The 15,118-nt window shown below is 41.8% G+C and overlaps 1 protein-coding gene across 1 annotated transcript; it reads left to right on the top strand.

Annotated features, from left to right (window-relative positions):
- Positions 1 to 12,055: 12,055 nt before the first annotated feature.
- LOC138880681 (uncharacterized) lies at positions 12,056 to 14,143 on the top strand. Its single transcript, XM_070160856.1, has 4 exons — positions 12,056 to 12,358; positions 12,440 to 12,587; positions 13,215 to 13,360; positions 13,472 to 14,143. Exons 1-4 carry the CDS (start codon positions 12,056 to 12,058, stop codon positions 14,141 to 14,143), a joined length of 1,269 nt encoding a protein of 422 aa, XP_070016957.1.
- Positions 14,144 to 15,118: the final 975 nt, after the last annotated feature.

Raw genomic sequence — 15,118 nt, 5'->3', positions numbered from 1 at the left:
CATGAAACTACACAGCCCCAAATATCTGGTGTCACGAGTCTAGAGCCTCTAATACATGACTGACTGTCTAATACATCATAAGTTTAGAAAATGAGGAAAATAACAAAATAGGAAGGAGAAAATAGGGTTGCCGAAGCCATGCAGCTACCTTGCAATCTCCGGCAAACTCTAGATCAGCTGAGGACCCTCGCTCTGCTGCTCGGGCACCTGGATCTGCACACAAGGTGCGAGGAGTAACGTGAGTACACCAACTCAGTAAGTAACTAGAGTAAATAAGGTCTGAAAGCAATGACGAGCAGTTAAAAATCATATAAATGAATAGACAGCAGGATAACAGATCAAATTTCACAGTTTAAAATCAGTTTCGTCGTAAAATCATCAATTTCAATTTAAATACTTAAAATCATATACTTAGCATTTTTACAATAGAGGCTAATTTTAAAAGAAGAGTGAAATCAGTGGAAATATCATAACCGGGCCCCTCGAGCAATGTATCACTTAGAATATGGCCTCTCGGGAAGCCACTCAGTTACTCGTGACTCAACTCTCGTCACTCAGTACTCACTCTCAGCACTTAGGCTCATTAATATCTCATAATAACAGAAATCATAGCAACCGCTGCGGCGTGCAGCCCGATCCATAGTTTATAGTCAACTACGTTCACTGGGGGTATACTGACTCCAGAGGGGCTCCTATAGCCCAAGCGTCATATCGCTGCGACGTGCATCCCGATCCAATATATATATCGATGCGATATGCAACCCGATCCATATAAGTATCACTGCGGCGTGCAACCCGATCCATAACTCATACATATATAAATACACTCACCATTAGGTTCTCAACCTCTCTCAGTCATTAACCTCACAGCCTCTCAGGCACAACAGTAGAAATTAGGGAACTTAGTCCAAACAGTCCTCACATTTAGAAGTAGAGTGATAAAACCAGTTTTAAGCATTTAAGCAGGTAAAACATGACTGAGGATATGCTTTCAACAAGTAGAGTGAGGAAAAAAACAGTAAAAATGCCCCTAAGGGTTTCAACAGGTCGGCACAAGGCCCCAAACATGGTATACAACCCATAATATAGTATAAATGACTAAAGTACAAAATAACATAAGGTTCCAAATCAAATACGTAGCTTAACGGTTACTACGGGATGGACCAAGTCATAATTCCTACCGGTGCACACCCACACGCTCGTCACCTAGCATGTGCGGCACCGTATTTATCAAAACAAGTCAAATACTGGGGTTTTGTACCCTCAGTTCCAGATTTACAATGGTTACTTACTTCAAACCAGTGAAAATACTACTCCACGATGCCTTTGCCCCTTGAATCGGCCTCCACTCGCATCGAATCTATCCAAAATCAGAATCACGACGTCAAAATATGCTAAGGGAACGAAGCCCAAGCGAAAACAATCAAATAATACCAAAAATCCCGAAAATGGCCAAACTTTACCCCTGGTCCCACATCTCGAAACTCGATAAAAATCACATCAACAGAATCCTTATCCTCCCACGAGTCAATACATACCAAGAACACAGAAATCAGAGTCCAAATTACCCCTCAAATTCTCATTTTAATGTCTCTTAATCTCAAGCCCTAATTCCTAAATTTTAGGCTTAGATTCCATGATTTATTAGGTAAATTTCACATTAGAATCGAGTTTTAAGTCCAAAATTCTTACCTCCAAGTGATTCCGATTGAATCCCTCTTCAATCCCCTTCAAAAAGCTCCAAAAGCGACCAAGAATGGAAGAAATAAACCCCTAATTCGCGGACAAGACGACTATTTAAACCTTCTATCTAGGCCTGAAATCAGTCACCGCTATCGCGGGGCATCTTTCGCGATCGCGAAGCACAAATTCTCAGCACCCAAAATTAACCCTATGCGAACGCGTAAAATCCCATGCGAACGCGATGCTCAGGCATCTTACACTACGCGATCGCCGACTGGCTATTGCGTTCGCAAAGAACAAACTCCAAGCGAAGACCCCTGATGCACTTAACTCTACGTGAATGCGACCTTCTCCACGCGTTCGCGATCGGCATTACGTCCACCTTATGCGATCGCATCCCCAGCAGCGCGAACTCACTGAGCAAACTGGACTGCTCCCACAACATGCATATGCGATCACATACGGTGTATTGTCTAGTAAAATAAACATACCATTTCGCTCAGAAGTTCGTTCGGGCTCCACAATATATCATTGGAAAGCTATTTGAAAGGGCTACAACTTTCATGTTTTGCATTTTCGTAGATTACCACTGCAGCGACTCGCGGTATGCCACGCCTGTGGAAATTTTCTACAGCCTATCAGAATCAGCAATCTGAGCTTTTCCGCTGCCGGGGTCATGGCACGTAGCCCCATGCGGCGCGGTAGTGCAAATTTTATAGAGTGTGTGTCCTATTTCGCATGGGAGAAGTTATTTTCGTCTGGGCCCGACTCTATTTGGTATAAATACATATAAAAATGCTATTTTGAAGGAGTTGGACATACTTTGGACCTAGGAAGAGCATAAAGCCGTTGTGGAGACCGGAGATTCGACCTAAGGAGGCAAGAACACACTAGGAACAAGGCAGAGAATTCTTCTATGAGTTATTAACTTCCTTCTTCCTATTTTCATTATTGGTTATAAATTCTAGTATTGTAGTTATGCATACTATTATGAATAGCTAATTTGTTATCTAGGGTTTTGATGGAACTTGTTAAAAGATGATTTTCTCGTTATGTTAATATAGATTTGCCATCGTATTATCTCTATTTGTTCAACTATATGCTTATTGTTGTTGATTGAAGGGCCCTCAATTAGTTGTGCCTATTTAGTATGTATTACTCAGGAGAGAGTGCATATTTAGGTAGTTGTTGAACAACAACACTCCCGACGAATGTGAGGAATCAATAACCATGGGTTTAAAGGTGGGATTAGGGATAACGAAACCTTGAGTGCGATATAAGTGAGATGTAATTAAAGCCAACTAGCGTAACTCGGGAGAGTATGTTTAGTAAATTATCGTAATTACTCGGGAGAGAATTACAACATGTAGAGCGCTCATGATCGGTAGAGAATACTTAGGCGAAATTATAGAAGACATAGCAGGAAGGATTCCGACAATTGGAAAAATCATAACTCTAGACATCCTTAATCTTTTCTCCAACCTGTAGTATCTTTAGTGTTAATTTATTATTTTAATTTTTTAGTTAGTTAGTTAAACACAAGAATCTTAATATCTATAAGTTTGAAATTATTCAAGCTTGTATTCTTGGTGATAGACTGTAGCTAAGCCTTAGTTCTCAGTGGGATTTGACTCCAGACTTGTAAACCGGATTATATTTGCAATGACCGCTTTGTCCTTTTTATAATGCATAGTTGGGCGTGATCAAAATTTGGCGCCATTGTCAGGGAACTAATGGTATAGCTGTAGGTATACATATTTCTAGGTTGCAAGTTTGAACTTTTATTTTTGTTTTCTTGTATTTGATTATTTTGTTTTATTTTTGAACTGAGAGACATGGCATCTTGGAATTATGAGAGTTTTGATGTTGGTAATTCTACTTTTGATCTTCGTTATGCATATTGTGGAAGAAACCACGTAGGGCAAAATTATCAAAATATTCCCGAGAGCGAGTTATGTACACCAACTCAATCTTATGTGTGGAATGTGTGGTGGTCAAGATGGTCACTTTCATGGTTGTGCTTATATTTCTTATCTTCCCCCAACCCCTTATTTTGATGGTTCTTCTTTTTCTTGTTAAGTTAATAGGAACAAAGAACCCTGGGAAGCTGACCTGAAGAAAATTGAAAATATGTTAAAGCTGACCATGAATATGTTAAAGTTCTATGTGGAACAATATGATGAGAAACCACGGCAGATACAAAGGCAAGAGGAAACTATTCACAACTTGGAGGCTCAAGCGAATAAATTAATTGAAACTTGTAAAGCGCAATGATAACTAGGGATTTTGACGCATTTTATACTCCTTCTTGCTTATGCTTTGATTATAAATTCATATAAAATAGTCCCAAAAGGCTTACAAGTTGTGCTTGATTGCAAGTTTGATTCACAAAGTGACTACGATGTCAAAGATCAGCTCAAAAGGAGTGAAACCTCCACAAGTACTGAAAACAAGACAAACTCAGGAAAACAGGCCTAGTGCGTCCGCACTACACTTTGTGTGGTCTGCAATAGGGAGATTCAGAGAACTGTTATTTCAGGCATTAAGGCAGTGTAGCCGCAGAAGGTTTTGTGCGGTCCGTACTGAAGGCAATGCGGCCGCACTACTATTTTGTCCGGTCCGCAGAGCCAAGATTCAGAGAGATGCCAAGTTCGAGGATTGAAGCCTGTGCGGTCTGTAGTCCATTCTGTGCGGACCACGCTAGAAGCCTCCATTACCATAGTCTATTCTGTGCGGCCCGCGGAGCCTGGGTTCAGAGAGTCAAGTTTTCAAGTTCAAGAGCCTAGTGCGGCCGCACACCATTTTGTGCGGTCCGCACTAGCCTTGCAGGGGTATTTTTGTCCAGTTTTTCCAGCTTACTATAAATTGAATCTTTTTTCCATTTTTAGGGTATCAGATATTTTAGAATAGCTGCTGCGCTCGTGGGAACGTATCTTGTAGACAATTTGGGCATTTTTACTTACTTTTATTCATTGAATCTTTGTATTTAGCTTAGCAATTAATTAGTATGTGTTCATCTTCATCTATTTCTCTATTTTTCTCTTCAAGTATGAGTAGCTAGACCCATTAGCTAGGGTTGTGTCTCAACCCTAATGTGGATAATTGATGGGTGCTGCAATTTAGGGCTAGATTGACTATGAGTGTTTGCGATTTGGGTCAATCTCATGGTTTAATTACTGAATTAGTGGTTGCAAACACTAGTTTGTGCTAAATTGACTTGGGCTCTTCTTGAGAAAGAGAGCCTAAGTCTTCGAAATTGATCCAACAAGGAATTGGAATGGACTCAAGAGAATTGATAGTCCCAATTAAAGGGTTAAACCTCGAGAGAGTAATACCCGACTTGAACCCTAGTTGCTTCAGCAAATATGCATACCTAATTTGTCTTGAGAAAGTCAATTGGGCAAAATCATTCTTTCTACCAAGAGGTGTGAGAGTGGGTAATATCGAGCAACGGTTATAACATATTCCCCAATCATGTCAATCGTGTCTTAGATGCAATTACCCGTCAATTGGCCACCTAGGTGAAAGTCACTACCCTAGTGCCTTTTAGAATATTTGAACAACCCGTAGCATTTAACTCTTAACTTAATTTACAATTTGTAATTTGTTAAAAGTAGAATTATAAAAGAAAACCCCAAAAATTATGAGAAGTGCAATTTGGAATGCTACACAATCTTAGACTAAATAGACACTCAATTCCAATTTTAGCTCTCTGTGGATATCGATCCCGACCCAAAATCAGGTAAAAGCTATTACGACCCTCTCTCACTACTTAGTAGTGGTGCGGAGTTGGCTGCGATCAACTTTTTGGTGACGTGGCCGGGGAGCTAATAGTTTTGGCTATATATTTAGTTAGTTTTGTGTATTGTTTTTCTTTCCTTCTTTGTTACTTACTTGTTTGTGTCACTACTCAGGTACTAAAATGGCATTGAACAATGCAAATGACCCTCTTGGAAATGTGATTGCGGGGGAGGACGTAGATGATGTTGAACAAGATGAGGTGCCTCTTGTACCTCAAGAACAACGTAAAGGCCGCAATGCCAATGCTAATCCAAATGACAATATTCCAGACCCTCCTCCACCACCTCCAAGAGTGGCTCCCAGAGTACTTCCGAACCAGGGTTATGCAAGTGCTATTGTCCCACCCAAAATCCGGGTGAGAAAACTTTCAGATAACCAATGTGATGTTGTCCTTACTTAAGTAGCGTGGGGTATTTAACGAGTGCTGCAGATCAAAATTCCTACAAACATCTCAAGGGGTTCGTGGATACATGCTGGGAGAGCAAACAGACGAATGTGTCTGAGGATGATCTTAGGTTGAGACTTTTCCCATTCTCACTTCGGGGGAAAGCATTAGATTGGCCCGAGAGACTTCCCAACCATTCTATCACAACTTGAGATGAGTTGGCGGATAAATTCATTGCCAAATTATACTCACCTGGGCCTATGGCAACACTTCAAGATGAGATATTAGCCTTCAAGCAAGAGCCAACAGAGCCTTTGCATGAGATTTGGGAGCGGTATAGGACGATGGTGAAGGAATGCCCAAATAATGACATGACCGAGGATATGATCCAACAAACCTTCTACCGGGGCATAAACACTACAAATCAATGCATTGTGAACCAATTGGCCGGAGGCAATTTAATGAAGTTATCGTATGATGAGGGATGTGATGTACTTGATGAGATGGACGACACTTCTTCAGCATGGTAGAGTAGAGCAAATGTGCCTCAAGGTGACCCTACGATTATCCATTTGCACAAGGAATTACATGATCACGAGCAAGCGATAGCTGGGATTAATACTACTATGAACCAATTGGCTAAGGCGTAATTGCAACAAATTCAGACTCCTCGCCAAGTGAATGCCATGGAGGGTCTAAGTATGCTTGTCAACAAGAGAAGGCAAAAAAGGCAACAAAACTAAGGGAATTCTAAGCAATATGATGATACATGTGATTGTTTTCAAAATGATAGTTATCATGACCAAAGTGAAGAGGTACAATATGTCAACAACTATCAAGGCTATAGAGGCAACTCTTCAAACCAACAATAGCGACCCCAAGGAAATTGGGGCAATCAATAACAAGGTGGTGGTCATTGGAACCACAACAACCAAAACAGCAATTGAGGGAATCAGAACAATAATCAAGGCAACCAAGGGAATTGGAATAGTAATAATAACAATTGGGGCAACAATAACAATCAAGGTGGATGGAACAATGGGAACCAAGGCAACCAGGGGCAGGGCTTTCAAAGGCCCCAATGTACCAACAATCGAACAATCCACCCTCATTTCCTTCTCAAGGTCCTAGTTCTTCTGGCAATGATTTGGGTAGAATTGAAATGATGTTCGAACAAATGATGAAGAAGAATCAAGATTCCGATGCTCAGTTGGCTTCTCACAATACCTCTATCCGGAACTTGGCGGAGCAATTAGGCCAAATCTCTCAATCTTTGAATACTCGCCCTAAGGGTGCTCTACCAAGTGATACGATAGTGAACCCGAAGGGTGGGAACAATCATATTATGGCAGTTACAACTAGAAGTGGGAGAGGCGGTGATGTGAATGTCTCTAAGCAAAAGCAAGTTGTGGATGAAGATGTTGAGTTGCAAGACGATGAAGTACCTTTGGTAGTTGAAGATGTGGTTGAAGAAAATGTGAACAATGAAGTGAGGATTGACATTAATGAGGCCGAGGTGGAAACTCAAGATGCCGTGAACCCGTCTAGGGAACACGTGATTGACATGCCCGAGCCGGTTGTGCCAAAAGTCAAGGCTCCTTTGCCAAGGCCACCTCCACCTTATCCTCAAAGGCTCGCGAAGCAAAATAATGATAATCAGTTTAAAAATTTTATTGACATGATGAAGAGCTTATCTATTAATGTGCCTTTGGTGGAGGCACTTGAACAAATGTCGGGCTATGCAAAATTCATGAAAGACATGGTCACAAAGAAGCATTCTATGGATTGTGAAACTATAAAGATGACTCACCAAGTTAGTGCTATAGTGCATTCAATGGCCCTGAAGCTTGAAGATACCGATACTTTCACCATTCCTTGCACCATTGGGAGTGCGGATTTTGCCAAGGCTCTATGTGATTTGGGAGCTAGTATCAATTTGATGCCTTACTCAGTTTTCAAAAAAAACTTTGGGTATTGGGCAACCTAGACCAACTTCCATGAGGTTACAAATGGCGGATCGATCGATGAAGCGACCTTTGGGCATTATTGATGACGTTCTTGTCCGGGTGGACAAATTCATATTGCCGGCGGATTTTGTCATTTTGGATTGTGAAGTTGACTATGAAGTCTTAATCATTCTTGGGAGAACATTCCTTGCAACGGGGAAGGCATTGGTTGATGTTGAAGCGGGTGATCTCACTTTTTGAGTGGGTGATGAGAAGGTCGTCTTCCATGTTTGCAAATCTATGAAGCAACCCAATAGCACTGAGGTGTGCTCATTTGTAGACCTTGTCACAACTATGATTGTGGATGACACCAATGCTATGACAACGGGGAGGATCCCCTTGAGGCCGTTCTATTAAATCTTGATGTCAATGATGATGCAAGCAGAGTGGAGTGCGTGAATGCCTTACATGGGGTGGACTCTTATTCTTATGAGCCTAGAAAATTGTCTTTGGATCTTGAAAACTGAAAAACTCCACCAACAAAACCATCAATTGAGGAGCCACTGGTGTTGGAGTTGAAACCAATTTCTTCACACCTCAGGTATGAATTCTTGGGCTCAAACTCTACTTTACCAGTTATTCTTACTTCTTGCCTTACTAACATGCAGGTTGAGACCACTTTGGAGGTGCTTCAAAAGCGGAAAAGGACAATTGGATGGACTTTAGGTGACATTCGGGGAATAAGCCCCGCATTCTGTATGCACAAAATTATCTTGGAGGATGATGCAAAGCCTTCCTTGGAGCATCAAAGAAGATTGAATGAGGCAATGCAAGAAGTGGTGAAGAAAGAAGTGATCAAGTGGTTGGATGCCGGTGTTGTGTACCCCATTTCCGATAGCTCATGAACTTTTCCGGTGCAATGTGTACCGAAAAAGGGTGGTATGACTGTGGTAACATATGACAACAATGAACTTATTCCCACTCGGATAGTTACCGGATGGAGGGTATGTATGGACTACCAGAAGCTAAATAAGGTGACCCGAAAGGATCATTTCCCATTGTCATTCCTTGACCAAATTCTTGATCGTCTTGCGGGGCATGCCTTTTATTGCTTTTTGGATGGATACTCGGGGTATAATCAAATCTTAATTGCCCCAGAAGACCAGGAGAAGACCACCTTTACCTGTCCGTATGGAACCTTCGCTTTCTCTCGGATGCCGTTTGGTTTGTGTAATACTCCGACGACCTTCCAATGATGCATGATGGCTATTTTTACCGACATGGTGGAAGATATTTTGGAGGTCTTCATGGACGATTCAGTGTGGTTGGAGATTCATTTCAAGAGTGTTTGGGAAATTGGGATAGAGTTTTGGCCCGATGAGAAGACACAAATCTCGTACTTATATGGGAAAAATGCCACTTCATGGTGGAGGAAGGCATAGTGTTGGGCCACAAGATTTCAAAGCGTGGGATTGAAGTTGACAAAGTCAAGATAGAGGTTATTTCAAAGCTTTCTTCCCCACTTCTGTCAAAGGGGTGAGGAGTTTTCTTGGGCACGCGGGGTTTTACCGGAGGTTTATAAAATATTTTTTGAAGGTGGTAAACCCCTTGTGCAAGCTACTAAAAAAGGATGCTAAGTTTGTGTTCGATGAGGGATGTATGCAAGCATTCGAGCTTCTCAAGCTTAAGCTGACCACTACCCCTATTATTACCGCACCAAATTGGAGCTTGCCTTTCAAGATCATGTGTGACACAAGCAACGTTGCGGTTGGGGATGTTTTGGTCAAAGGGTTAATAATATTTCATCCAGTGTTCTACGCAAGCAAGACCTTGAATGAGGTTCAAAGGAACTACACAGTTACCGAGAAAGAGTTGTTGGCTATAGTGTTTGCAATGGAAAAGTTTCGGCTGTATCTTATGGGGGCCAAAGTCATAGTGCACACCGATCATGCCGCTCTTAGGTACATGATGACAAAGAAAGACTCCAAGGCAAGATTGATGCGATGGGTGCTACTACTTCAAGAGTTTGATCTAGAAATTGTGGACCAGAAAGGTAGTGAGAAACAAGTGGCGGACCACTTGTCCCTTTTGGAGGAGGAGGGGAGACCTTGTGATGGCCTTGAGATCAATGATTTATTTCCCGATGAACAAATCTTTGTGGTGTCAATGAATGATATGCCATGGTTCGCCGATATTGCTAATTACCTTGTGACCGGAATAATACTGTGTGAGCTCTCTTCTAACCAAAGGAAGAAGCTCAAGCGGGATAGTTTGGATTTTTATTGGTATGAGCCATATTTGTTCAAGATTTTCACGGATGGTGTGATTCGTAGATGTATCCCAGAGGAAGAACAATTAAGTATCTTAGAGGCTTGCCATTCTTCACCCTATGGTGGCCATCACGGTGGGGTGAGGACCGCCTCGAAAGTTCTTAGTTGTGGATTCTATTGGCCAACCTTGTTCAAAGATGCGGGTGATTTTGTGAAGAGGTGCGATGAATGCCAAAGAGCGGGAGGAATTTCTAAAAGGGATGAGATGCCTCTCAATACCATTCTTGAAGTGGATATTTTTGATGTATGGGGCATCGATTTCATGGGTCCATTTGTAAGATCTTGTGGGAATACTTACATTCTTGTGGCGGTCGACTATATCTCAAAGTGGGTTGAAGCCATGGCTTTCCCCAACAATGAAGCCTGGAGTGTTGTTGCATGTCATAAGAAGAGCATTTTTATAAGGTTTGGCACTCCTCATGCGGTTATCAGTAATGGGGGGTCTCACTTTTGCAATAGAGCTTTCGACATGTTGCTTTCTAAGTACGGTGTCAATCACAAAGTTTCTACCCCATACCATCCTCAAGCAAGTGGTAAAGTTGAAGTCTCCAAAAGGGAAATCAAAAGTATATTGTCAAAGGCGGTCAATACTAATAGGACCGATTGGTCAGAGAAGTTGGATGGTGCTCTATGGGCTTATCGGACGACTTACAAAACTCTGATTGGTATGTCTTTGTATCGGTTAGTGTTTGGGAAAGCTTGCCATCTTTCGATTGAGTTAGAGCATAAGGCCATATGGGCTTTGAGTAAGTTGAATCTTGAATGGGATGTTGCAGCCAATCTTTGTGTAGAACAGCTCAATGAACTTGATAAATTTAGATTCCATGCCTACTCTAGTTTGTCCTTGTATAAGGACAAGATGAAGTACCTTCATGATAAATATGCTCGTGGAAAGGAGTTCAAATTAGGTGATTTGGTTCTATTGTTCAACTCTCGGTTACGTCTATTTCCGGGAAAGCTTAAATCAAAATGGAGTGGGCCGTTTGAAGTTGTGTTTGTGACCCCTTTTGGTGCTATTGATTTGAAAAATAAAAATGGTGAAGTCTTCAGCTTAATTTACAATTTGTAGGTTGTTAAAAGTAGAATTATAAAATAAAAAACCCCAAAAAATTATGAGAAGTTCAATTTGCAACGCTACGCAATCTTAGGCTAAATATACACTCAATTCCAATTCTAGCTATCTGTGGATATCGATCCCGACCCAAAATAAGGTAAAAGCTATTGCGACCCTCTCTCGCTAGTTATTAGTGGTGCAGAGTTGGCTGCGATCAACCTTTTGGCGCCGTTGTCGGGGAGCTAACGGTTTTGGCTATCTATTTAGTTAGTTTTGTGTATTGTTCTTGTTTCCTTCTTTGTTACTTACTTGTTTGTGTCACTACTCAGGTACTAAAATGGCATTGAACAACGCAAATGACTCTCTTGGAAATGTGATTGTGGGGGAGGACGTAGATGATGTTGAACAAGATGAGGTGCCTCTTGTACCTCAAGGACAACGTAGGGGCCGCAATGCCAATGAATTCAAATGACAATATTCCAGACCCTCCTTCGCCACCTCCAAGAGTGGCTCCCAGAGTACTTCCAAACTAAGGTTATGCAAGTGCTATTATCCCATCGAAAATCCGGGCAGGCAACTTTCAGATAACCAATGTGATGTTGCCCTTACTTGAGCAGTATGGTATTTCACGGGTGCTGCAGATCAAAATGCCTACAAACATCTCAAGTAGTTCGTGGATACATGCTGGGGGAGCAAACAGATTAATGTGTCCGAGGATGCTCTTAGGTTGAGACTTTTCCCATTCTCACTTCGGGGGAAAACATTAGATTGGCTCGAGAGACTTCCCAACCATTCCATCACAACTTGGGATGAATTGGCGGATAAATTCATTGCTAAATTATTCTCACCTAGGCCTATGGCGACACTTCAAGATGAGATATTAGCCTTCAAGCAAGAGCCAACAGAGCTTTTGCATGAGATTTGGGAGTTGTATAGGACGATGGTGAAGGAATGCCCAAATAATGACATGACCGAAGGCATGATCCAACAAACCTTCTATCGGGGCATAAACACTACAAATCAATGCATTGTGAACAAATTGACCGGGGGAAATTTTACGAATTTATCATATGATGAGGCATGTAATGTACTTGATGAGATGGACGACACTTCTTCAGCATCGCAAAGTAGAGCAAATGTGCCTCAAGGTGACCCTATGGTTATCCATTTGCACAAGGAATTACATGATCACGGGCAAGCGATAGCTGAGCTTACTACTACTATGAACCAATTGGCTAAGGCGCAGTTGCAACAAGTTCAGAATCCTCGCCAAGAGAATGCCATGGAGGGTGTAAGTATGCTTGTCAATAAGATAAGGCAAAGAAGGCAACAAAACCAAGGGAATTCTGAGCAATATGATGATACATGTGATGGTTTTCAAAATGATGGTTATGATGACCAAAGTGAAGAGGTACAATATGTCAACAACTATCAAGGCAATAGAGGCAACTTTTCAAACCAACAATGGCGACCCTAAAGAAATTGGGGAAATCAACAACTAGGCGGTGGTAATTGGAACAACAACAACCAAAGCAACAATTGGGGGAATCAGAATAACAATCAAGGCAACCAAGGGAATTAGAATGGTAATAATAACAATTGGGGAAACAATAACAATCAAGATGGATGGAACAATGGGAACCAAGACAACCGGAGGCAAGGCTTTCAAAGTCCCCCAATGTACCAACAACCGAACAATCCACCCCCATTTCCTTCTCAAGGTCCTAGTTCTTCTAGAAATGATTTGGGTAGAATTGAAATGATGTTCGAACAGATGATGAAGAAGAACCAAGATTCCAATGCTCAGTTGGCTTCTCACAATACCTCTATCCAGAACTTGGAGGAGCAATTAGGCCAAATCTCTCAATTTTTGAATACTCGCCCTAAGGGTGCTCTACCAAGTGATACGGTAGTGAACCCGAAAGGTGGGAATAATCATGTTATGGCGGTTACAAATAGAAGTGGGAGAGGCGGTGATGTGAATGCCTCTAAGCAAAAGCAAGTTGTGGATGAAGATGTTGAGTTGCAAGATGATGAAGCACCTTTGGTAGTTGAAGAAAATGTGAACAATGAAGTGAGGATTGACATTAATGAGTCTGAGGTGGAAACTCAAGATGCCGTGAACCCGTCTAGGGAACACGTGATTGACATGCCCGAGCTGGTTGTGCCAAAAGCCAAGGCTCCTTTGCCAAGGCCACCTCCACCTTATCCTCAAAGGCTCGTGAAGTAAAATAATGATAATCAGTTTAAAAATTTCATTGACATGATGAAGAGCTTATCTATTAATGTGCCTTTGGTGGAGGAACTTGAACAAATGCCGGGCTATGCAAAATTCATGAAAGACTCGGTCATAAAGAAGCGTTCTATGGATTGTGAAACTATAAAGATGACTCACCAAGTTAGTGTTATAGTGCATTCAATGGCCCTGAACCTTGAAGATCCCAGTGCTTTCACCATTCCTTGCACCATTGGGAGTGCGTATTTTGCCAAGACTCTATGTAATTTGGGAGCTAGTATCAATTTGATGCCTTACTCAGTTTTCAAAACTTTGGGTATTGGGCAACCTAGACCGACTTCCATGAGGTTACAAATGGAGGATCGATCGATGAAACGACCTTTGGGCATTATTGATAACGTGCTTATCCGGGTGGACAAATTCATATTGCAGGCCGACTTTGTCATTTTGGATTGTGAATTGGACTATGAAGTCCCAATCATTCTTGGGAGACCGTTCCTTGCAATGGGGAAGGCATTGGTTGATGTTGAAGCGGGTGAGCTCACTTTCCGAGTGGGTGATGAGAAGGTCATCTTCCATGTTTGCAAATCTATGAAGCAACCCAATAGCACTGAGGTGTGTTCATTTGTAGACTTTGTCACAGCTATGATTGTGGATGACACCAGTGCCATGATCAACGGGGAGGATCCCCTTGAGGCCGTGCTATAAAATCTTGATGTCAATGATGATGCAAGCAGAGTAGAGTGAGTGAATGCCTTACATGGGATGAGATCTTATTCTTATGAGCCTAGAAAATTGTCTTTGGATCTTGAAAACTTGAGAACTCCACCAACAAAACCATCAATTGAGGAGCCACCGGTGTTGGAGTTGAAACCAATTTCTTCACACCTCAGGTATGAATTCTTGGGCTCAAACTCTACTTTACCAGTTATTCTTACTTCTTGCCTTACTAACATGCAGGTTGAGGCCACTTTGGCGGTGCTTTAAAAGCGAAAAAGGGCAATTGGATGGATTTTGGCTGACATTCGGGGAATAAGCCCCGTATTCTGTATGCACAAAATTATCTTGGAGGATGATGCAAAGACTTCCTTAGAGCATCAAAGAAGATTGACCGAGGCAATGCAAGAAGTGGTAAAGAAATAAGTGATCAAGTGGTTAGATGTCGGTGTTGTGTACCCCATTTTTGATAGCTCATGAACTTCTCCGGTGCAATGTGTACTGAAAAAGGGTGGTATGACTGTGGTAATAAATGACAACAATGAACTTATTCCCACTTGGATAGTTACCGGATGGAGGGTATGTATGGACTAATGGAAGCTAAACAAGGTGACCCGAAATGATCATTTCCCATTTCCATTCCTTGACCAAGTGCTTGATCGTCTTGCGGGGCGTGCCTGTTATTGCTTTTTGGATGGATACTCGGGGTATAATAAAATCTTAATTGCCCCAAAGGACCAGGAGAAGACCACCTTTACATGTCTGTATGGAACCTTTGCTTTCTTTCGGATGCCGTTCGGGTTGTGTAATGCTCCGACGACCTTCCAACGATGCATGATGGCTATTTTCACCTAAATGGTGGAAGATATTTTGGAGGTCTTCATGGACGATTTCAGTGTGGTTGGAGATTTATTTGAAGAGTGTTTGGGAAATTTGGATAGTGTTTTGGCCCGATGTGAAGACATA

The sequence above is a fragment of the Nicotiana sylvestris genome, chromosome 11 (assembly GCF_000393655.2).
Source record: "Nicotiana sylvestris chromosome 11, ASM39365v2, whole genome shotgun sequence".
In the NCBI taxonomy this organism is placed as follows: Eukaryota; Viridiplantae; Streptophyta; class Magnoliopsida; order Solanales; family Solanaceae; genus Nicotiana; species Nicotiana sylvestris.
Note: the sequence above shows the minus strand (reverse complement) of the source record. Positions and strands in the feature narration are given on the sequence as shown.

Excerpts from the sequence above, each read along its gene's own strand:
- LOC138880681 (XM_070160856.1), top strand. The coding sequence starts at position 12,056 with ATGGCGACACTTCAAGATGAGATATTAGCCTTCAAGCAAGAGCCAACA. Across the intron at positions 12,359-12,439 it reads TGCCTCAAGGTGACCCTATG|GCGCAGTTGCAACAAGTTCA; the intron begins GTTATCCATTTG and ends CAATTGGCTAAG. Across the intron at positions 13,361-13,471 it reads TGATTGACATGCCCGAGCTG|AGCTTATCTATTAATGTGCC; the intron begins GTTGTGCCAAAA and ends GACATGATGAAG.